At 43.8% G+C, this 16,556-nt stretch overlaps 1 protein-coding gene across 6 annotated transcripts in view; it reads right to left on the bottom strand.

Moving 5' to 3' along the window:
- ERC2 (ELKS/RAB6-interacting/CAST family member 2) overlaps positions 1 to 16,556 on the bottom strand; it is an 876,217-nt gene that overhangs the window by 439,539 nt on the left and 420,122 nt on the right. For 4 of the 6 annotated variants that reach the window (XR_006741074.1, XR_006741075.1, XR_006741077.1 and 1 more), the window contains 2 exons: positions 11,454 to 11,647; positions 5,293 to 5,304 (listed from right to left, as the gene is read on the bottom strand). Coding sequence is in view for 1 of the 6 variants with exons in the window: in XM_045579041.1 (XP_045434997.1) it covers positions 5,293 to 5,304; positions 11,454 to 11,647 (206 nt within the window). In the remaining 5 variants the exon portion in view is untranslated. The remainder of the gene's footprint in view (positions 1 to 5,292; positions 5,305 to 11,453; positions 11,648 to 16,556) is intronic. The other 2 variants (XR_006741076.1, XR_006741078.1) reach the window with 1 other exon arrangement.

The raw sequence follows: 16,556 nt of genomic DNA, 5'->3' as shown, positions 1-16,556 counted from the left end.
TCTTTGAATTCAGTGAGGGGAGAGGCCATGTCTTTTTACTGCGATATTCCCAAAGCCCAGCACAGACCCCGCCACGGAGAAGGACTTCAGTGCGTAGTCAGGAAAGGCGGGCAGGGGCAGGGGTGGGAGGGAGAGAGAGGAACGGAAGGAAGGAGAGAGCACAGGAGAGGGGGGAGAAGAAAGAAGGGGGAGAGGAGTGAAGGAGAGAAGGAAGAGAGAGTGGGAGAAATGAGTGACTTCAGGAGGATTTCCCCCTCTCCTTTTACGTGTGATTTGTTCTCCTTGAATTTCCAAGCGTCCAGCTTCATAGAAAACCAATCATATCTTTTCTGAAGGCATCCCTTCTGGAGCAAGAGAAGATACCCAAGGGAGTGAGCTTGGCCTCAGAACCCACCACCAAATCTCAGTGGGGACCCAGCAAAGGGTGGCAGGAGGGAGAGGCGCTCATGCAGGGACCTTTCTGCAATAGTTTTTTTCAACAACGTTCAGGAGTATGACTGGCCCCTCCAGTGGGTGGCACACAGGCATCAAGCTAGAGACCCGCCCAAATTCCAGGAGGAGCGTCTACTAGGGAGACACTACATTGATTAACCACCTCAATGTGAGAGAAGGTATGACAGCAGGAAAGGGGGGTCAGAGAGTGCGCTGAGGATACCAAGGAAGGGAGAGATTGCTTCTGCGGGGAAGGGGGGGGGCGGTTCAGAGAAGGCTTGGTGTTGGAGTGACACCTGAGCTGGTCCCAGAGGGCAGGATCTGTGTACAAGAGACCAGCTCTGGCCCTTGGCAATGTTGCTCAGTGGTTTGAGCATCAGCCCAGAGACTGAAAGGTTGGGTGTTCCATACCACTCAAGGGCATGTACCTCTACCTCAGTTGCAGGCTCATCCCTGCCCCAGTGGGGCCATGATTGGGGCATGTTGTGGGAGGCGACCCAATGGATGTGTCTCTTTCACAGTCGTATTTCTCTCTGTGTCTCTTCCCCCTCCCTTCCACTCTCTCTCTCTCTAAAAACAAAACAAAACAAAACAAAACAAAACAAAACAAAAAACAGAGGGAAAAGTATCCTCAGGGGAGAATTATCAACAGCAACAACAGAGAGAGACCAGCTCAGGCTGGGAGGCAGGTTGGGGACAGGCCTGAATCTCGTGGCTTCTCCACAAAGTGCCTGGTGGGATCTAGTCTATAAACACAAACCTGGGAAACGCAGACTGAGCAAAGGGCACAGGCCTTGTCAGAGGCTTTACTATGCAACTGGGGCTGAAGCAGCAAAATATCCAATTCCTAAATCAGGAAGAATGGCTTGGGGGGGGGAGGGTGCCCAACACCCTCACTCACACGCTGTACTAACTTGAGCAAAATATTTAGCTTTCATAAATCTGTTTCCTCTTCCTTAATGTGGAAGAAATGATATCCCACCTTCATGCAATTGTCATGAGAAGCAAATGCTAACTAAGAAGGGAGAAGTTCAGTGCTGGCCCTTAGCTCATGCTCACTGCAATGGCTGCTGCTGCCACTGCCACCCTCTCTATCAGCAGCCGCATCAGGGTGCGTCGTGAACATGAAACAGAACGCAGCGTGCAGCTCCATCAACCTGCCAGCAGCTAGCTTTTGTAAATGCCAGACCAGCAGGTAGGGCCCAGCCTAGCACATAGTAGGGGCTCACTCCGAATTCGTGGAGGAAATGGGGCCAAAAAAAAAAAAAAAAAAAAAAAAAAAAAGGCCCCTAGGAGGAGCAAATCGCTGGGCAAGATGGTTTTCATTACTTCCTTGGGCAGCAGGCCTCTGAGGTCCGGGAGGAGTGACTTCATCTTTCGCGGGAAGAATGAGGGATTGAGAGCACAGGGCTCAGCTTTGAGGAAGCATCACAAAGAGTTTATTTTGGTAGAAGTGTTTGAAGTGACTCTGTAACAATGAGCTCATGCCGGCTGCCAGGTGCCAGCCGTCAGCCCGGGCCTGTGCGCCAGGGGCATGCGCCAGGCCCATCAGACACATGCACTGCGGATCCCTGAAGGCTGGCTCCAGGGACAGCCCCTTCCACTCCGAGAGGGGATACTGAGGCACAAGCAGGAAGCAGCTGGCCCAACACCCAAAGCACACTGCAGGCTGAGAGAGCCCTGGAGAGGGCCTCTGGTTTTACTTGCTTGATTCTCTGACAGGATTTTGAACTGATTCCCAAAGGATACTACTCCTCCTCCTCCTCACCCCCCGTCCTCATCACCCTCGTCCTCCTGCTCTCCTCCTCCTCCTCTCCTTCTCTCCTCCCTCTCTTCCTCTCCTCCTCTCCTCCTATTCCTCCTCTTCTCCTCCTCCTTCTACTCCTCCTCCTCCTTCTCCTCCTCCTCCTCCTTCTTTTCCTCCTCCTCCTCACCCCATCACCCTCATCCTCCTCTCCTTCTCCTCTCCTCCTCCTCCTCCTCTCTTCTCCTCCCTCTCTTCTTCTTCTCCTCTCCTCCTATTCCTCCTCTCCTCCTCCTCCTCCCCCTCCTCCCCCTCCTCCTTCTCTTCCTCTCTTCCTGCTCTCCTCCTCCTCCTTCTTCTTTTATTCCTCCTCTCCACCTTCTCCTCCTCTTCTTCCTCCTCCTCCTCCTCTTCCTTCTTATTTCTGGTGAAGTGCTGCACACATTTATCTAGATAACTTCATTTATCATAAGCCGCACACTAATCTCACCAGGAGTTCCTAGAAATGAGCACATGTCACACACACCTTCTCCCGGGCTCAGCAGGGGCTGCTCGGCCTCTCGGGTTCCCGCGGTGGAAGGAGAGGAGGGGCAGTTCCCGCAGTGAGCGCCTGCGCAGGGGGAGACTGTGACATCTGCCTTTTACCACACCCGGTGCCTAATAGCTGTCCCCAGCATCGAAGCGTGAGTGGCTACACGGAGTTTGAAAAGGAAATGAGGCCATTTACCAAAGTGGTTGGAGGGGAGACTTTCCCATGGAGCCCAGGGCACAGAGGAAAGATCCGGGAGGCAGAGAAGTTTTCAAACATCAGATTGGGCGAGAGGGAGGTACCGGGCAGACTACACACTTCTACGGTAAGAAGGATCAGGCTTTATTTTTAAATATATAATGAATGTACACATACACACACACACACACACACACACACACATATACACACACATACATGTGCGTGCGTGCGCGCACACACACACACACACAGATGGATCACAGTTGTGAGCCATGTAAAGAGAGCACACGGCTAGTGATGCTGTATTCACCCCTTGTTACACTTGGTTTTATTGTAGCTGCTAAACCTGGAAGTGGTTGGAAAGAAAGCGTAGCTAACCCTGGAAACTTGTCAAAGCTCAAAAAGGCTTCCAAGACTCCACAGACTTTTTTGTTTCCAGGAGAGCAGGGCTGCCCAGGCTCCCCCGCCACTAAAAACAAAGCCAGAGGCTGTTTACAAGGGCTGTACCTTTCCTCCAGCCTGTTCATCTGGGGCAGGAGGTTAAAAATCTCAAAATTATCTGAATCTTGATTCTCCCACTCCATACAGTCACCCATGTGGCTTGGCCTGAACCCTTCGCCAGACCCACTCGGCACACCTGGCCCCTGGTCCGGAGAATCCCCGGAGCCTACAACCTCTCAGACTCTAACCCTGCATCCTGTCTTCTGAGAGGCAGAGTCCATTCACCAGGAAACAGGAAAGAGCTAAACACTGAGAAGTACAGCTACTGGAGGAGAAAAGGAAAACAGTCGCAGCAGAAGGCCTGTGGACACACCTCCGGGCCCAGGCAGGGAGCCTGATCTGTTACAGTGAAAGGCGTACCCTGTCTCAGGGGCCTCAGTATTAACAGGCGAAGACTAGATTAGCAAAGGGAAGGCAAAGGAGAACGAGAACAAAAAAGACAGGCAAGGAGGAGAGCCCAGAGCTTCATTACATGAGCGGATCCAAAACCTGGAGGCAAGGTTTGGGTAGCAGGTGGCCAAGCCCCTCCGTCCCCGCCCACAGTGCGCTGTCTGTCTCTGCACAGAGAGGCACAGAAAGTGACCCGACAGCCAGTCACTGGGCTTCTGGGGAGAGCAGCTCTGCAGGGTGAGCTTTTAGGCTCTGCTGAGGGGACTATGGAGAGCCGAGTTCCTTCAGGGTGACTTAGTTCAATCAAGACAGTTTCCGGGGCCCACCCCCTGTGGCACGCGGGAATAGCAGAGGAGTTCCTTTGCAAGGACTACATGCCGCACGGGTTGGGAGCAGGCAACAGGGCAGGATTGGTACATGGACAGGGAGCCTTGCTCTGCAATTGTTTGCTGTTGGTACATGCATTGGTCTGGTGGCTTTGGTGATGAGTGGTAGTGGACAGGATATAAAGAGATGCATTTAGAGAAAAAAATAATATAGCGTGCCTTTCAAAAGAGCAGTTGTACCGGCTATGAACTTTCTATGACTCCTTTTCTAAAAGTAAAGTCTAGGTCGCACAAATCATACAATGAGAATTTTTTAGCAAATGCATCGATTCAAGGATAAAGAAATCTCTAGATAAGTCTACATCTTATCAAAAAGAGAAGTCTTGCCTCATTTCAAGGAGAACCAATTACTGACCGGGGCCCTCTTTCTTAGAGGAATCAAACCCGGGATGGGTGTTCAAACAACACGTCCCTTTTGGATCTTAATATGAGGGTGCACAGTCCACACTGCATCTAGTTTTCCATTTGGGCCAATATGCTATTCCGTAGGTAATTAAAGTATGTCTCATGGCTAACAAAAAGAAAGCTAAAAAAAAAAAAAAAAAAAAAAAAAAAAAGGTTAAACACCAAAACAGTGACAGGAAATAACATGTGTGTACAATATGTTACTAACATGCTGATAATTTTCAAAAGTGACTTTTAAAGAAGTATTATAAATCTTTCAAAACACAGTGATTTATTAAGCGAAAAGTCTCAATGGTTTGCACTATTAAACCTGGCTTTTAAGTTGCTGTGTCATGGGCACATCTTGTGTTCTATCCTCCGAGTTAAAGTTAGCATCCTGCGCTTGTTTTCCCCCTGCTCCATGTTTTATCACCATGCAGTCCATTCTGCACTAGGGAGTTTTCCTGAGGATTCCTCTTATTGATTGTATAATCCAGGAACAGAATGTATCAAACAATCCAACAGTGATTTATTTCTATCTTCTTCTTCGCCTTCCCCCCTACACAGCCTTCTCGTAAAATAAACCTCCCCTAGGCATGGGATGGAAAAAAAAAATGTGGTGGCCTGAGCAAAACCGTTTCAGAAATGTGTTTGTTAAACAAGTGCAAGCAGTAAACTGAGCTGAGGAGGGAAAGGCAGTTAGAAGAAAAACTGAAAGTACTAACCTGAAAGTCAGGCTGATTGGAGCAAGGGTGAAAGCAGCAGTTTGGAGGATAAGCAGAAAGAAAAGGGGATAGCAAAAGAGAATAAAAGGGAGGAAATGCGTTAGTTTTAAACATACAGCCAACAGATGTTATATTAGCAGGTTTTATAACCAAATGAAGGACAACAAAGCAACTTTTATCAAGATATCACCGCCACCACCACCCCAAAAAAAAGCTGTGGGCACACAATGTAAGCTGTTATATTATACTAAGTATTATACCTAGGCCAGTGGTAGGCAAACTCATTAGTCAACAGAGCCCAATATCAACAGTACAACGATTGAAACTTCTTTGAGAGTCAAATTTTTTAAAGTTAAACTTCTTTCAACGCCACTTCTTCAAAATAGACTGGCCCAGGCCGTGGTATTTTGTGGAAGAGCCACACTCCAGGGGCCAAAGAGTCGCATGTGGCTCGCGAGCCTCAATTTGCCGACCACGGACCTAGGACACAGGTACCTGCTGGCACACCCATGGTCTCCACAGGCACTGATGTGAGCCAGAGGTGTGCTCTGGCAGCCAGTGGCAAGGTCTGCTCTTTTTGGGAGGAATATTTTCAAAAGTTCCTATCTGTGTGCATGTACAATTCTTATTCTTTAATAAAATGAAACAAAAATTGCTGAGATATTGGAGTGGGAGGTAAGCACCGATGTCAGGGGGATGTTATCTGAACCAGTGAGTCGGAGGGTTCTACCCTATGAGATAGTTTTCCTTCCTCCCTGAAAACGAAAAGGAGCCGAGCAGTTTGGTTTTCTGTTGGAAGGTTTCCACTTGAGATGCTCACAGAGTGCTGCACCTCACGATGGTCCAAGACGCCACGAGGAAGGCTTCTGGTGAGGAGCCCTCAGCCTCCCGGGAAAGGACAGTCCCTTCCGAAGCTGAAAGCAATTTTGTTTTCACCCAGTGAAAAGGAGAACCAGACTTCCTCACTGACGATATACATCCACATGCTTGGTCACTTCTTCCTACAAACACATTTAGCATGCCCTTCTCATCAGTCAGAACAATGAAATCTCTAATGCCAAGCAAAACTGAAAAGGCAGAGACATCACGACCCCCTTCAGACTACCTCAGGAGCACAAAGTGGGTGTTCATTTAGTTAACCTGTAAAATACCATCGGCAAAAGGCAGAGTGGATTTACCAGCTATCTATCTACTCAGGGGGACCCCACCATTCTCTACTACTAGGAAGTAGCTTTAAGCATTTCGCACAGGAAGGAAAAACAAAACAAATCCTCAGGAGAAAGCTTAAACAAGAACAACTCCCGTGAAAACAGCATTGACTGTCACGATAAACATGGAAGAGAAAAATTCAAGATTAAGCACATGGTGAAAGCATCGATCTGGTAATTCCTGTAACTGAAACCCCCCTGCAGAGTATTCTGTAATCATGATCGCACAACTGTTCAAAAATAAGAGGTGGGTCAGGCCATGGTCAGCGTGAAGACGGTGGGGATAATGGCCCCAGCTGTTGTTTCGAATTCTCCTGGGTCAGAGGTGCATCGAGCTGAAATTCATGGCCAACCTGTAGGCAATGCTAAACCAAAATAGCAAGCCAGCATTTAAGATTTCATTGATTTTTCTAAAGGTTCCTACTTTTCATCAAATTCTCAAAGGATCCATGATATCCATGACCTTCCCCCCCCAAGGCTGTTGGGAATGGTGTAAAACCACCTGCCACTTATTTTAAAGAAAGTTCTGCAAATATAAACAACAAACATAAATGGAAATTACTTAGGAAGATGAGTTTATACCAAAACAAAGAGAACTGGTATCGAGTTTCTTCCATGTACCAAGAGATTTCTAAACACGCTATCACCGTTGAAAATAAATAAATAAAACTTATGCTTACATTTTGTGAAAAGAGTTCTGAAAGGAATCAAAAGAGGTATGTCAGCACATTATTAAACAAATTTAGGAGAGAAAAAAAAATCATAGCCTACTTCTCAACCTTAGATGAGGAACTTGTGGGCATCTGAAGTGATGCCTCATTGTCCTAACATCAGGTGGCATTGGTCCCGACCCAGATAATGGCGTGCCGTCTGGGCTTCTGTTGTGATGTTCTATCTTCGGAGTGAGACCAAGGGAGCCAGCCTCCTCTCCACATTGGGGAAGGGTGTGACTGATGGCTTGACTGGGGCAATCCCTGTCCTTTAGAGTCTAAAGTTTAGACAAATACAGCCAAGCCCCTACCATAGTTAAAATAATTACATGAAAGGGCACCTGCATGATTCCTTCCCATGGGTTAGATGCCAGAAATCACCTGGCCCCCTGCTTGTTTGGCAGACTGGGTTCACCTCTCTCCTTCCCCTAAGGCTGCAGTCAGCAAACTGTGGCTCGCGAGCCACATATGGCTCTTTGGCCCCTTGAGTGTGGCTCTTCCACAAAATACCACAGTCTGGGCAAGTCTATTTCGAAGAAGTGGCAGTAGAAGAAGTTTAAGTTTAAAAAATGTGGCTCTCAAAAGACATTTCAATCGTTGTACTGTTGATATTTGGCTCTGTTGACCAATGAGTCTGCGGACCACTGCCCTAAGGCACCAAAAGGATTATCTGAAACTAACAAAAATTGCAAGACCCTGATGGGCGCCAGTACAGAAAGGCCATCTATTTCACTGTCTCTAACGTTCAGTTAGCTACTCGGTTGTATAGGCCACATGCTATCTAGCATCGGTGATTGGATAAGGACCTCAGTTCTCAGGGGCTTGCTCAAGCCTCCCGCCCACCTTGTGCCAGACTTCCCAGAGCAGCCTGCAGCCCCAGGCGGCAGCTCCCTGCTGGAACCATCGGGATCCAGAGCCCGGCTTACGGCAGAACTGCGCATAGGGATCACACTGGAGCAATATGAACTTTGAAAGGCACAATCTTTAGTGGCTGATGAAAAGCATCACTCAGGTGGGATTGAAGAGGTAGAGGCATCCATGTCAGTGCCGGGCATATGTTGTTTGGAATGTATACATTATGGAGAAAATCAAAAGTGGGAAGATGAACGAAACAGAAAGCAAGCAGGGACTGCCCTTGGAGTGCGAAGCAGGCCCGTGTCAGAGTCATTGCATTACTCTCACCCCGTACCTCTCGCTGCACAGGACTGAGGTTCTGGGATGTTTTGGAAACTCGCTGCCTTGAAAAGGAGGCCTTTTCACTCTGGTAGGTCACATTACAGACCAGAGACCACAACTTTAGTTCAAGTTCAATTTCTTGGTTTTCAAAATCACAAACTTAATTGCAAACACTCCTCCGTGACTCCAGAATGGAGATATATGTCACATGGCTAAGAAATCTTTAGTCCCCAACATTATGAGGTATGAATTTGGCAGCCTAAGCCAGCCAAGGAAGATACTGCCCAACGTGAATGGGGCTGCCTGACGAGGCGAGGAAGATGCGTGGTCGGGATTTACACGGAGCTTTTACAGCAGCAGATAAGGCCCCGGAGAGACAGGCCAAGGCTGCGCGCTCCTTTTCCCAAGATATTTCCCCTCTTGATCTCCACCCACAAACTCCTCCGGGGCCCGGGCTGAGGCTGGGGCTCAGACATTTCCCAGACTGTGCTCTGCTGCTGGACCCACGACACAGGCAGGCAGAGAGCTGGGACGGAGTCAAGTCCCAGCACACGTTTTATGAATTACAGTGCCTGGGAGGCATCAGCTTTAAGGAGAGGCAAAGGCAGAGATAAAGAAAATGTGCAGAAAGTACATAAAGATAAATGCCTGTAAAATCACTGTTGTCTTAATGCATTCCATATTGAGGAAATAAAAATGTGAATATTCTTGATGATTTAATGGCCAGAGTGCCCAGCTAAGACCTGTTTGTCCACCACACAAGGATGCTTTTTTATGCAAATATTTATGGTAGCTGATTAATTTTCACTCACAGTTCTGGAGACCTGGTTTGGGGCAGAAAAATGCTTTCTAAATGTGGGGCACATCGGTTTCCCTCATGAAAGCTAATAAAGATGAAGCAGACCTCCCGTGTCCCAGCAGGGCCTCTCTGCTGGCTGAGTGACTATTTGGTGCTACACACAGTCAGTCGCTCACGTGTCAGACCTGGGTTCAAATCTAGCCTTGGATTCTTATAAATTCTGCCATCTTGAGGAAGTTATTTAATTTGTATCAAATCATAGTTTTCTCATCTAGAAAATGGGGATATGTTGTGGGTAAGATGTAGTGGTGTGCAGTATTGCAGGTCAAGTGCTTAGCAGAGAGTCTAATACACAATTAGCATAACCTATTATTGAGATTCCAATTACTATTATTAATGTCACTGGTATAACTATCTAAGGCATCTTCCCAATGGGGATCTGCTTCCCAGAGCAGTGGACGAGGGGTCCGGAGACCTACATTATAATGTCTCTCTGGCTACCAGGCCAATCCAGAGGATGTTCAACCTGCCAGGGCCTTGGGATTGTCACCAGCGAGAGAGGCATGACCATTACTTCCCTGTGATCTCATGCTAGCTGTTTAAGAAAAATGTTAATCCTAAAATGTAATTCCAAAAGAGCCATATATCTAAAATTAACAGTGTTTTTCAGAACCAGTAAACTGGCAGGACATTTCCACATTTTAACATTGAAATAAAGTCCTTTTAAAAAAATTTTAATTTGTATACTTAACTCAGGAAAATAAAGTTTTGGTTTAATTGCTAAAACTGGTCTCATTCAATAAAAATCAGGTTATTTCCAAACTAATGCTAAGATCTTTAAAAGATTATTAACTGATTTGGAGTTCAAATATATTTAATACTATATTTGAAAATGTCAAAATTTTATTGAGAACTAATCTGTCCATTTAATACCAAGCCAAGTAATATTGAGAATTTATTTAAATCCTATCTTACATTGGGAATTGCTACCTACCAAGTATGATACTTTATTTATTTATCCTCATCGGAGAATATTTTTCCATTGAGTTTTTGGGGAGAGTAGAAATGAGAGGGAAAGACAGAGAGAAACAGTGATGTGAGAGAAACACATTGATTTTATGGCCTCCTGTAGGCGCCCCAACCAGGGCCCAGGCCAAGGAGGAGCCTGCAACCAAGGTTAACCAGACTTGAATCCGGGACCCTTTGGTTGGCAGGCTGGCTCTCTATCCACTGAGCAAAACTGGCTAGGCTGATACATTTTAATAGGTTATTAGAGATACACTTCTAACAAGATCCACGGTCACACAGCTGGCATGAAGCTGAGGCAAAATCTGAACCCATGTCTTTCTGTCTCTAAAGCCCACGATCTTTCTACACCCCACAGAGAGCTATTCTGCATATATCCTGAAGTCTACTGGGCCCGCACGGGTGTCTTGGTCAGAGCTGGCAAACACTTACGGATTTATTCAAAATTGGCTGATCTCTTCCATATGCACTGAATCTAGGAAAGACAAATTCTTCCTTATTACTGAACCAATAAGGAATCCTGAAAGGTTATGGAGTTACGTAAAATTCTTTCCTTATATGAAATACAGGAAAAAGCACTGATGGAAAGCTTATTTTTACAGTTCTTACTATGCATACATACAATATGGACATGATTTATCTAAAAATCTAAGTACTCTGGAACCCTGATATAACCGTCTTTGTTTTTTAGACAGAATTTGCTATCAGGTAGGCCTGCCTCAGACCCTCTTCAAACGTATTTATTTACCAAATGTCCTAAGGTCCTCTTAAAAGATAAAGCCCAAGATGAACTTATCGTCATGTGCCAAACAAAAACCACTGCAACTCCTTTCCTTCCCCCAATCGCGAATGAATTTCCATCTACCATATAATCTTCCATATTCTTTGCTTGAGACAAGCCTAAACCACAAATGTTTGTCTTTGATTGGGGGGAAGAAAAAAACACTGAGCTTTCAGGTAGTCAAAGCCTTAATTTCTTACACACTTGGCTGGCACCAATGCCAGAACACTATTTTCTTACACACTTCAGAAGTGCATAAGCCATCAAAAGATAAGCCAAATGCCTTCTGAGTAGCCCACAGAAACCCGACATCATCCTAAACAGGCCAGATTCCTCAGACATAACTTGTTTCTGACTCGAAATAGGAACGTGCATTCTAAAGCCATGACGGTAACTACGGTAACTACGCGACCGATGCTCTCTTGCTTGTGGGCCATTCACAACGCGACTGCGACATTTACCTCTCCAGTTCCGCGATCTTCTTGTCCTTGTCGTTCTTTTCGTTCTCCACCTCCTTGAGGATCTCCAGCAACCTGTCCACTTCAGCTTGGGCCTTGCCACATTCGTCGCGATAGTAAGTCGCCTCTTTATCAAGCTGTTTTATTCGGTCTGCAAACTCGGGGTTCATCCTGGAGTCATCTTCAATGTTATGAGCCTTCGATATTGTATTTTTAAGGAATGGAGTTAAGACAACAATTTAGAACAAGAGATAGTGCAGTCACCAAATGCCAAGAAATTAACTTTGGAGAACAAAACGATAATCACCAAGAATTATGGGTATACTGTCAGTTGAAAGGCAAAATGGGAAAATCGCACACGTCAGCTATCTTATTAATAGAACAACGTTGATTTTAAATTATATTACAGTTTCAATGGAGAATTTTTTATTGTTGATATTTTATTACATTAAAAACAGCTTTTTTCTTTTCTTTTCTTTTCTTTTCTTTTTCTTTTTTGCCCACCAAACATCCCAGGGGAGGTGGGAGTAGAGACTGCGATGCTACCTGGTCATTTGTCAAGCAGGACCGACAGTTGTCTCACAGTCAAGAAAGTGATTCATACCAACAGTTTCCTTTTCCAACACAGAGAAACTGAGATACAACAACATGAAGCCATCCAGGGCACACGCAAAGCCAGGTAGCATAGAGGAGACTGGCTTCCTGATCACTGAGCACTCCCTCCCACTGAGAAGTTCCAGCAGAAGATGCCTTTGAAGGGAAGACTTGACGTGAGGAGGGACTCTCCAGCTGACAGTCATACCCATAAATCCTTGCTCTATCCAGTAAACTTAGCCTGAACCAGGAGGAGGAGGAGCTAGTTCATGAACAAGCACACAGACGAGAATCGCAAACACATGCATGGATGGGTGGCAGCTTTACACACGAGAACAGACACGGCAACAACACAGCAACAACACTGCGGAATAATTTGCAGCCAAAGTATTTGTGGTTTTGTGTGTGAGAGACTGTGTGATGGCTTCCCCCACCCCCCCCCCCAAAAAAAATAAACTTTTGGCTGAAATATTCCCGAACAGATGGAAGTAACACTGCACTGCGATGTGTTGCCTACCCCTTGTTTCCCATTACTCCTAATTGGCTTCTTCAAAGAGCAGGCAGGGGAAAACAAGTCCTTTAACAAAAGTGCACAGTCAACATAGAAAGTCATCTATGTCTGTATCTCCAGCACCCATGTGTGAAATAAAATGTTAACCATTTATCAGGACAAAGTTGTTCTGCTGTCTTGCTATGGAGAGCAAGTGTTCATTGTGATTTTTGTACACCTTTTTTTTTTTTTAATTTTAGGGAAAAACAAGGCAAGCAAGCTACAGCTACTGAGGGGTCAAATGAATCATGCATGGTTAGAAAAATTAATACTAATACTACTGTTAAAAGGTTGACAGTCTTTGCAATGATTTAGTAGAAAAAAATTCAAAAAATTAGTATACATAAAATAAATTTCTTATTCATGACAAAATAATCATTTTTAGAATAATATTTTGCATGTAACATATTATTTAAGCATGAGGATAGAAGGTGAATAATTTGCTTTGGATCTCCTGAAGATCTCCTTATTCAAGAAAAAACTTGACTATACAAAAGATCTTGGAAAAATACAGCAATTCAACATACTATCATGTACTAGCTTACCCCCTTTTACCAACACTCCTCAGAAAACATTTATTTTTCATTTATTTAGTTTGTATACTGGGGTTTGTTGTTAATCTATTAGTAAATAGTTCAGTATAATTAAAATAATCTGAAAAGGTATATTAAGCAAATTTATCTTTAGGAGTTTATTCATCTAATAATTTTATTTTAAATTATAGTTATGAATATTTTCATTTGTTAATCTCCCCTTTTAAAAGTAGAATAGGTAACAGAAAATACTCCATATAACTATTTCTATTTGTGATATTAAGAATCAACTCATTAGTCTTGTAACAAAAAATATTTATAATACAGTTTTTAAATTGCTAAAAGAATTTCATGTTAATTCTCTTCTACTTCTGTAGTATTTTACCATTATTGTTCAGCAGCTAAAAACCTTTTTATAACATTTTTTCTTAAACTACCCAAATAATAACACTAAATCTTTACAAAATAATTAATAAACTGAGTAATGAGCCCCTAGAAACATTCAAATAAATGAGTATGTTTTGATGGCTTACTTATGACAGGTTGAAATTCCTTTTTGACTCAGATTTAAAGATACACAAAGAGCTAGAAGTCAGTCACTGTGGTTTCTTTTGGCTGCTTTTATTCTTAAGATTATTATTATCACTATTTTTAATAAGTGGGCACAGGATTACTAGTTGTAAGACCTAGATTCTAAGTCTGGCCCTGTACCTTATGACTGTAGGTAAATGAATTAGCCTCTCTTGCAACTGTGAAATCTAAAAAATGATAAACATGTGAAAGGCATTATCCATTTGTTTTTATTATGATGATTATTTTATGCTATGTGTACCATCAGTAGGGCTCGTTACAAGCTAAGTTAATAGGTTTATTTAATTTTCATTGACAAGGTATTACATATGTCTTAGAGAAGCTGCTAGGTTCACAGAGGAAGCTGCTGGCACCAGGTTTATGAACACATTCCTAATTTTAGTTCCTTGAAGAGAAGAAAGTGATCCAAGGCTAGCTTTCAGCATGGGTGTGAAACTAGATGGGTGGTAGTCTTTTCAACCCCAAAAGTGGGTATGGTGAGAGAGAGGACTCGTATTATTAAAATGAAACCTATGCAAGTTTGCAGCTGGCTGGGTGTCTGTGATTCTCCCTTTTGAAAGGAATGGGTAACCTCTAAAACACCTTTGAGTTAAATACATCTATCCATCTCTATCAATATGTACTGATTTCTGGGCAAAATTATCTATGTCAAGCCACCTTCAATATTAGTGTCCGAATTTTTGGAAGAGTTATTAAATAAAGGTGCAAACTGATAGCATTTAAAACTTGTTTAAGTCAGTAGAACACCAAAAAACATTTCCATTCTAAACCTTGAACAGGTCAGAATGCCATGGTAGGAATTGCTGAGGTAATGCTTTATTCAAATAGTTCTATTATCTCCCCCTTGTCTGTGTCTAAAGTACATGAGGCCCAAATCTGTTCTCCACTATAGATCCCTTTCTTCTTAAGAAAGAGCCCCACAGAGATGGGAGAAGAACAGCTGCTCCTGGGTCACCAGCAGGGTCTATGCAAACACAAACGGGAAGAGAAGGGTCCATAGGACTAAAGCCTGGTGAGTCCCCAGCCCAACCTGAGTGTTGGATCCAAAAGTCTCGATGGGATTTACAGAAGGTATTTCAGGTAATCGGCTCTATTCAGCCTGAATCACAGCATCTTAGCGGACAGGCTGGAATTGTTAACCAGGATAGCATGGGTGTATCATGCTGTGGCCTACAGACACGGGAGTGAAATTATACTAAATAAACACAGGAGAACTTGAGCTTAAAAAGCCAATGCTATCTTCAAAGTTGTAAGGCCACAGCCTTCATCAAAAAGGAGGTGAGGAAAGCAGTTATTGGCATTGAGGTAATACTCTTGCCTCTTCACATTGTGGCATGGATTGTTTAATCTAGATTGACAGACCCTGGTGGGGATCTAAAACAAACAACAGATTTGGGCCTAATGTACTTTATTATTTTTTAATATATTTTACTGATTTTTTTTTTTTTTTTTTTTTTTTTTTTTTTTTTTACAGAAAGGAAAGAAGAGAGATGGAGACCCAGAAACATCGATGAGAGAGAAACATCAATCAGCTGCCTCCTGCACACACCCCTATGCCCACTGGGGATGTGCCCACAACCAAGGTACATGCCCTTGACTAGAATCGAACCTGGGACCATTCAGTCCGCAGGCTGATGCTCTATCCACTGAGCCAAACTGGTTTCGACTGAGCCCAATATACTTTAGATACTGACAGGGGAGAAATAATAGATCTATTTGAATAAAACATTTCCTGAGCAATTCCTACCATGGCATTCTGACCTGTTCAAGGTTTAGAATGAAAATGTACAGTATTTATTTCTCCACTGAATCTGCTGGCTTGAAATGAGGTTCCTCAAAAGGCCAGGGAGCTATTGCCCATTCCATGCTTCTGAGGCATAGCATTAGCCAAGAATCTAGCTCTTGAAAATGCAAATCGGTGTGGCTTTTCCTTTAATGATCTCAGGGCTTATTTATCATAAATATAGCCAAGTACATTATCACTTCCAAAGCTACCCACCAGTCATTAAAACCAAAGGAATGCCAATGAGCATTCTTTACGAACTGTAGAGATTTTATTTTGCTGAAGACACAGTTCAGTTTCAGAACAGACCCAGGTACGCAGTTCTGCCTCAGAGTATTTCTGGTAACTTCTAGAGCCACTTTCAAGGATTGTATAGAAACAGAGAAAATTCAGGAAAGAACACCACAGAAATGTCTATATGACATATTAAACCGGCAAGCTTAGCGAGTCCCCCACTTATGTTTCTTGGATTTCCACAAGGAAGTAAATTCCCCCATAAGCGGGAATAACCAAGATTCAGGCCTTTGCTGCCTTGGCACGTGGGCGTGAGCTGAATCTGAAAGCTCGAATCAAGCTCAGAGGAAAAATCTAGTCATGACTTACTAGTAAAACAGGTGGTACATAACAATACCCAGGGGTTCTATTCATGAAAGAATTTAGAACTATTTCGGGAAACAGAGCAAAATTTCAGATAAATGCTACATCTAAGTCAAAGTTAAGAGCAAAAAGTGGCTGAAGCCAAACCAGGGGTTGATAGTATCGCTACGACAAATTCTAAGTTTATTGACATTCCTCATGTATCGTTTGGCCATTGATTATTTTCAATAAAGTGGTAGTTCATCATTCCAAGTGCACGGAAAGGGAAGCATTAACTTTGGTCCAGAAACCTACTGTGAATCCAGGCAGGGAATATTCAATTATAATATTATATAACATTCTCTCTTTGAAATGAGCCCCGACAATTTTCATAAAAAAGTCCTTTCTCTCAGACAAATGATTAGTCCTGACCATAAAGTGCAAGCAGAACAGTAACCTGTGTGTCTTCCCTGCGGTTT

This window comes from Pipistrellus kuhlii, unplaced genomic scaffold (genome assembly GCF_014108245.1).
Source record: "Pipistrellus kuhlii isolate mPipKuh1 unplaced genomic scaffold, mPipKuh1.p scaffold_m20_p_11, whole genome shotgun sequence".
NCBI lineage: Eukaryota > Metazoa > Chordata > Mammalia > Chiroptera > Vespertilionidae > Pipistrellus > Pipistrellus kuhlii.
This window is presented reverse-complemented; position numbering and strand designations above follow the sequence as displayed.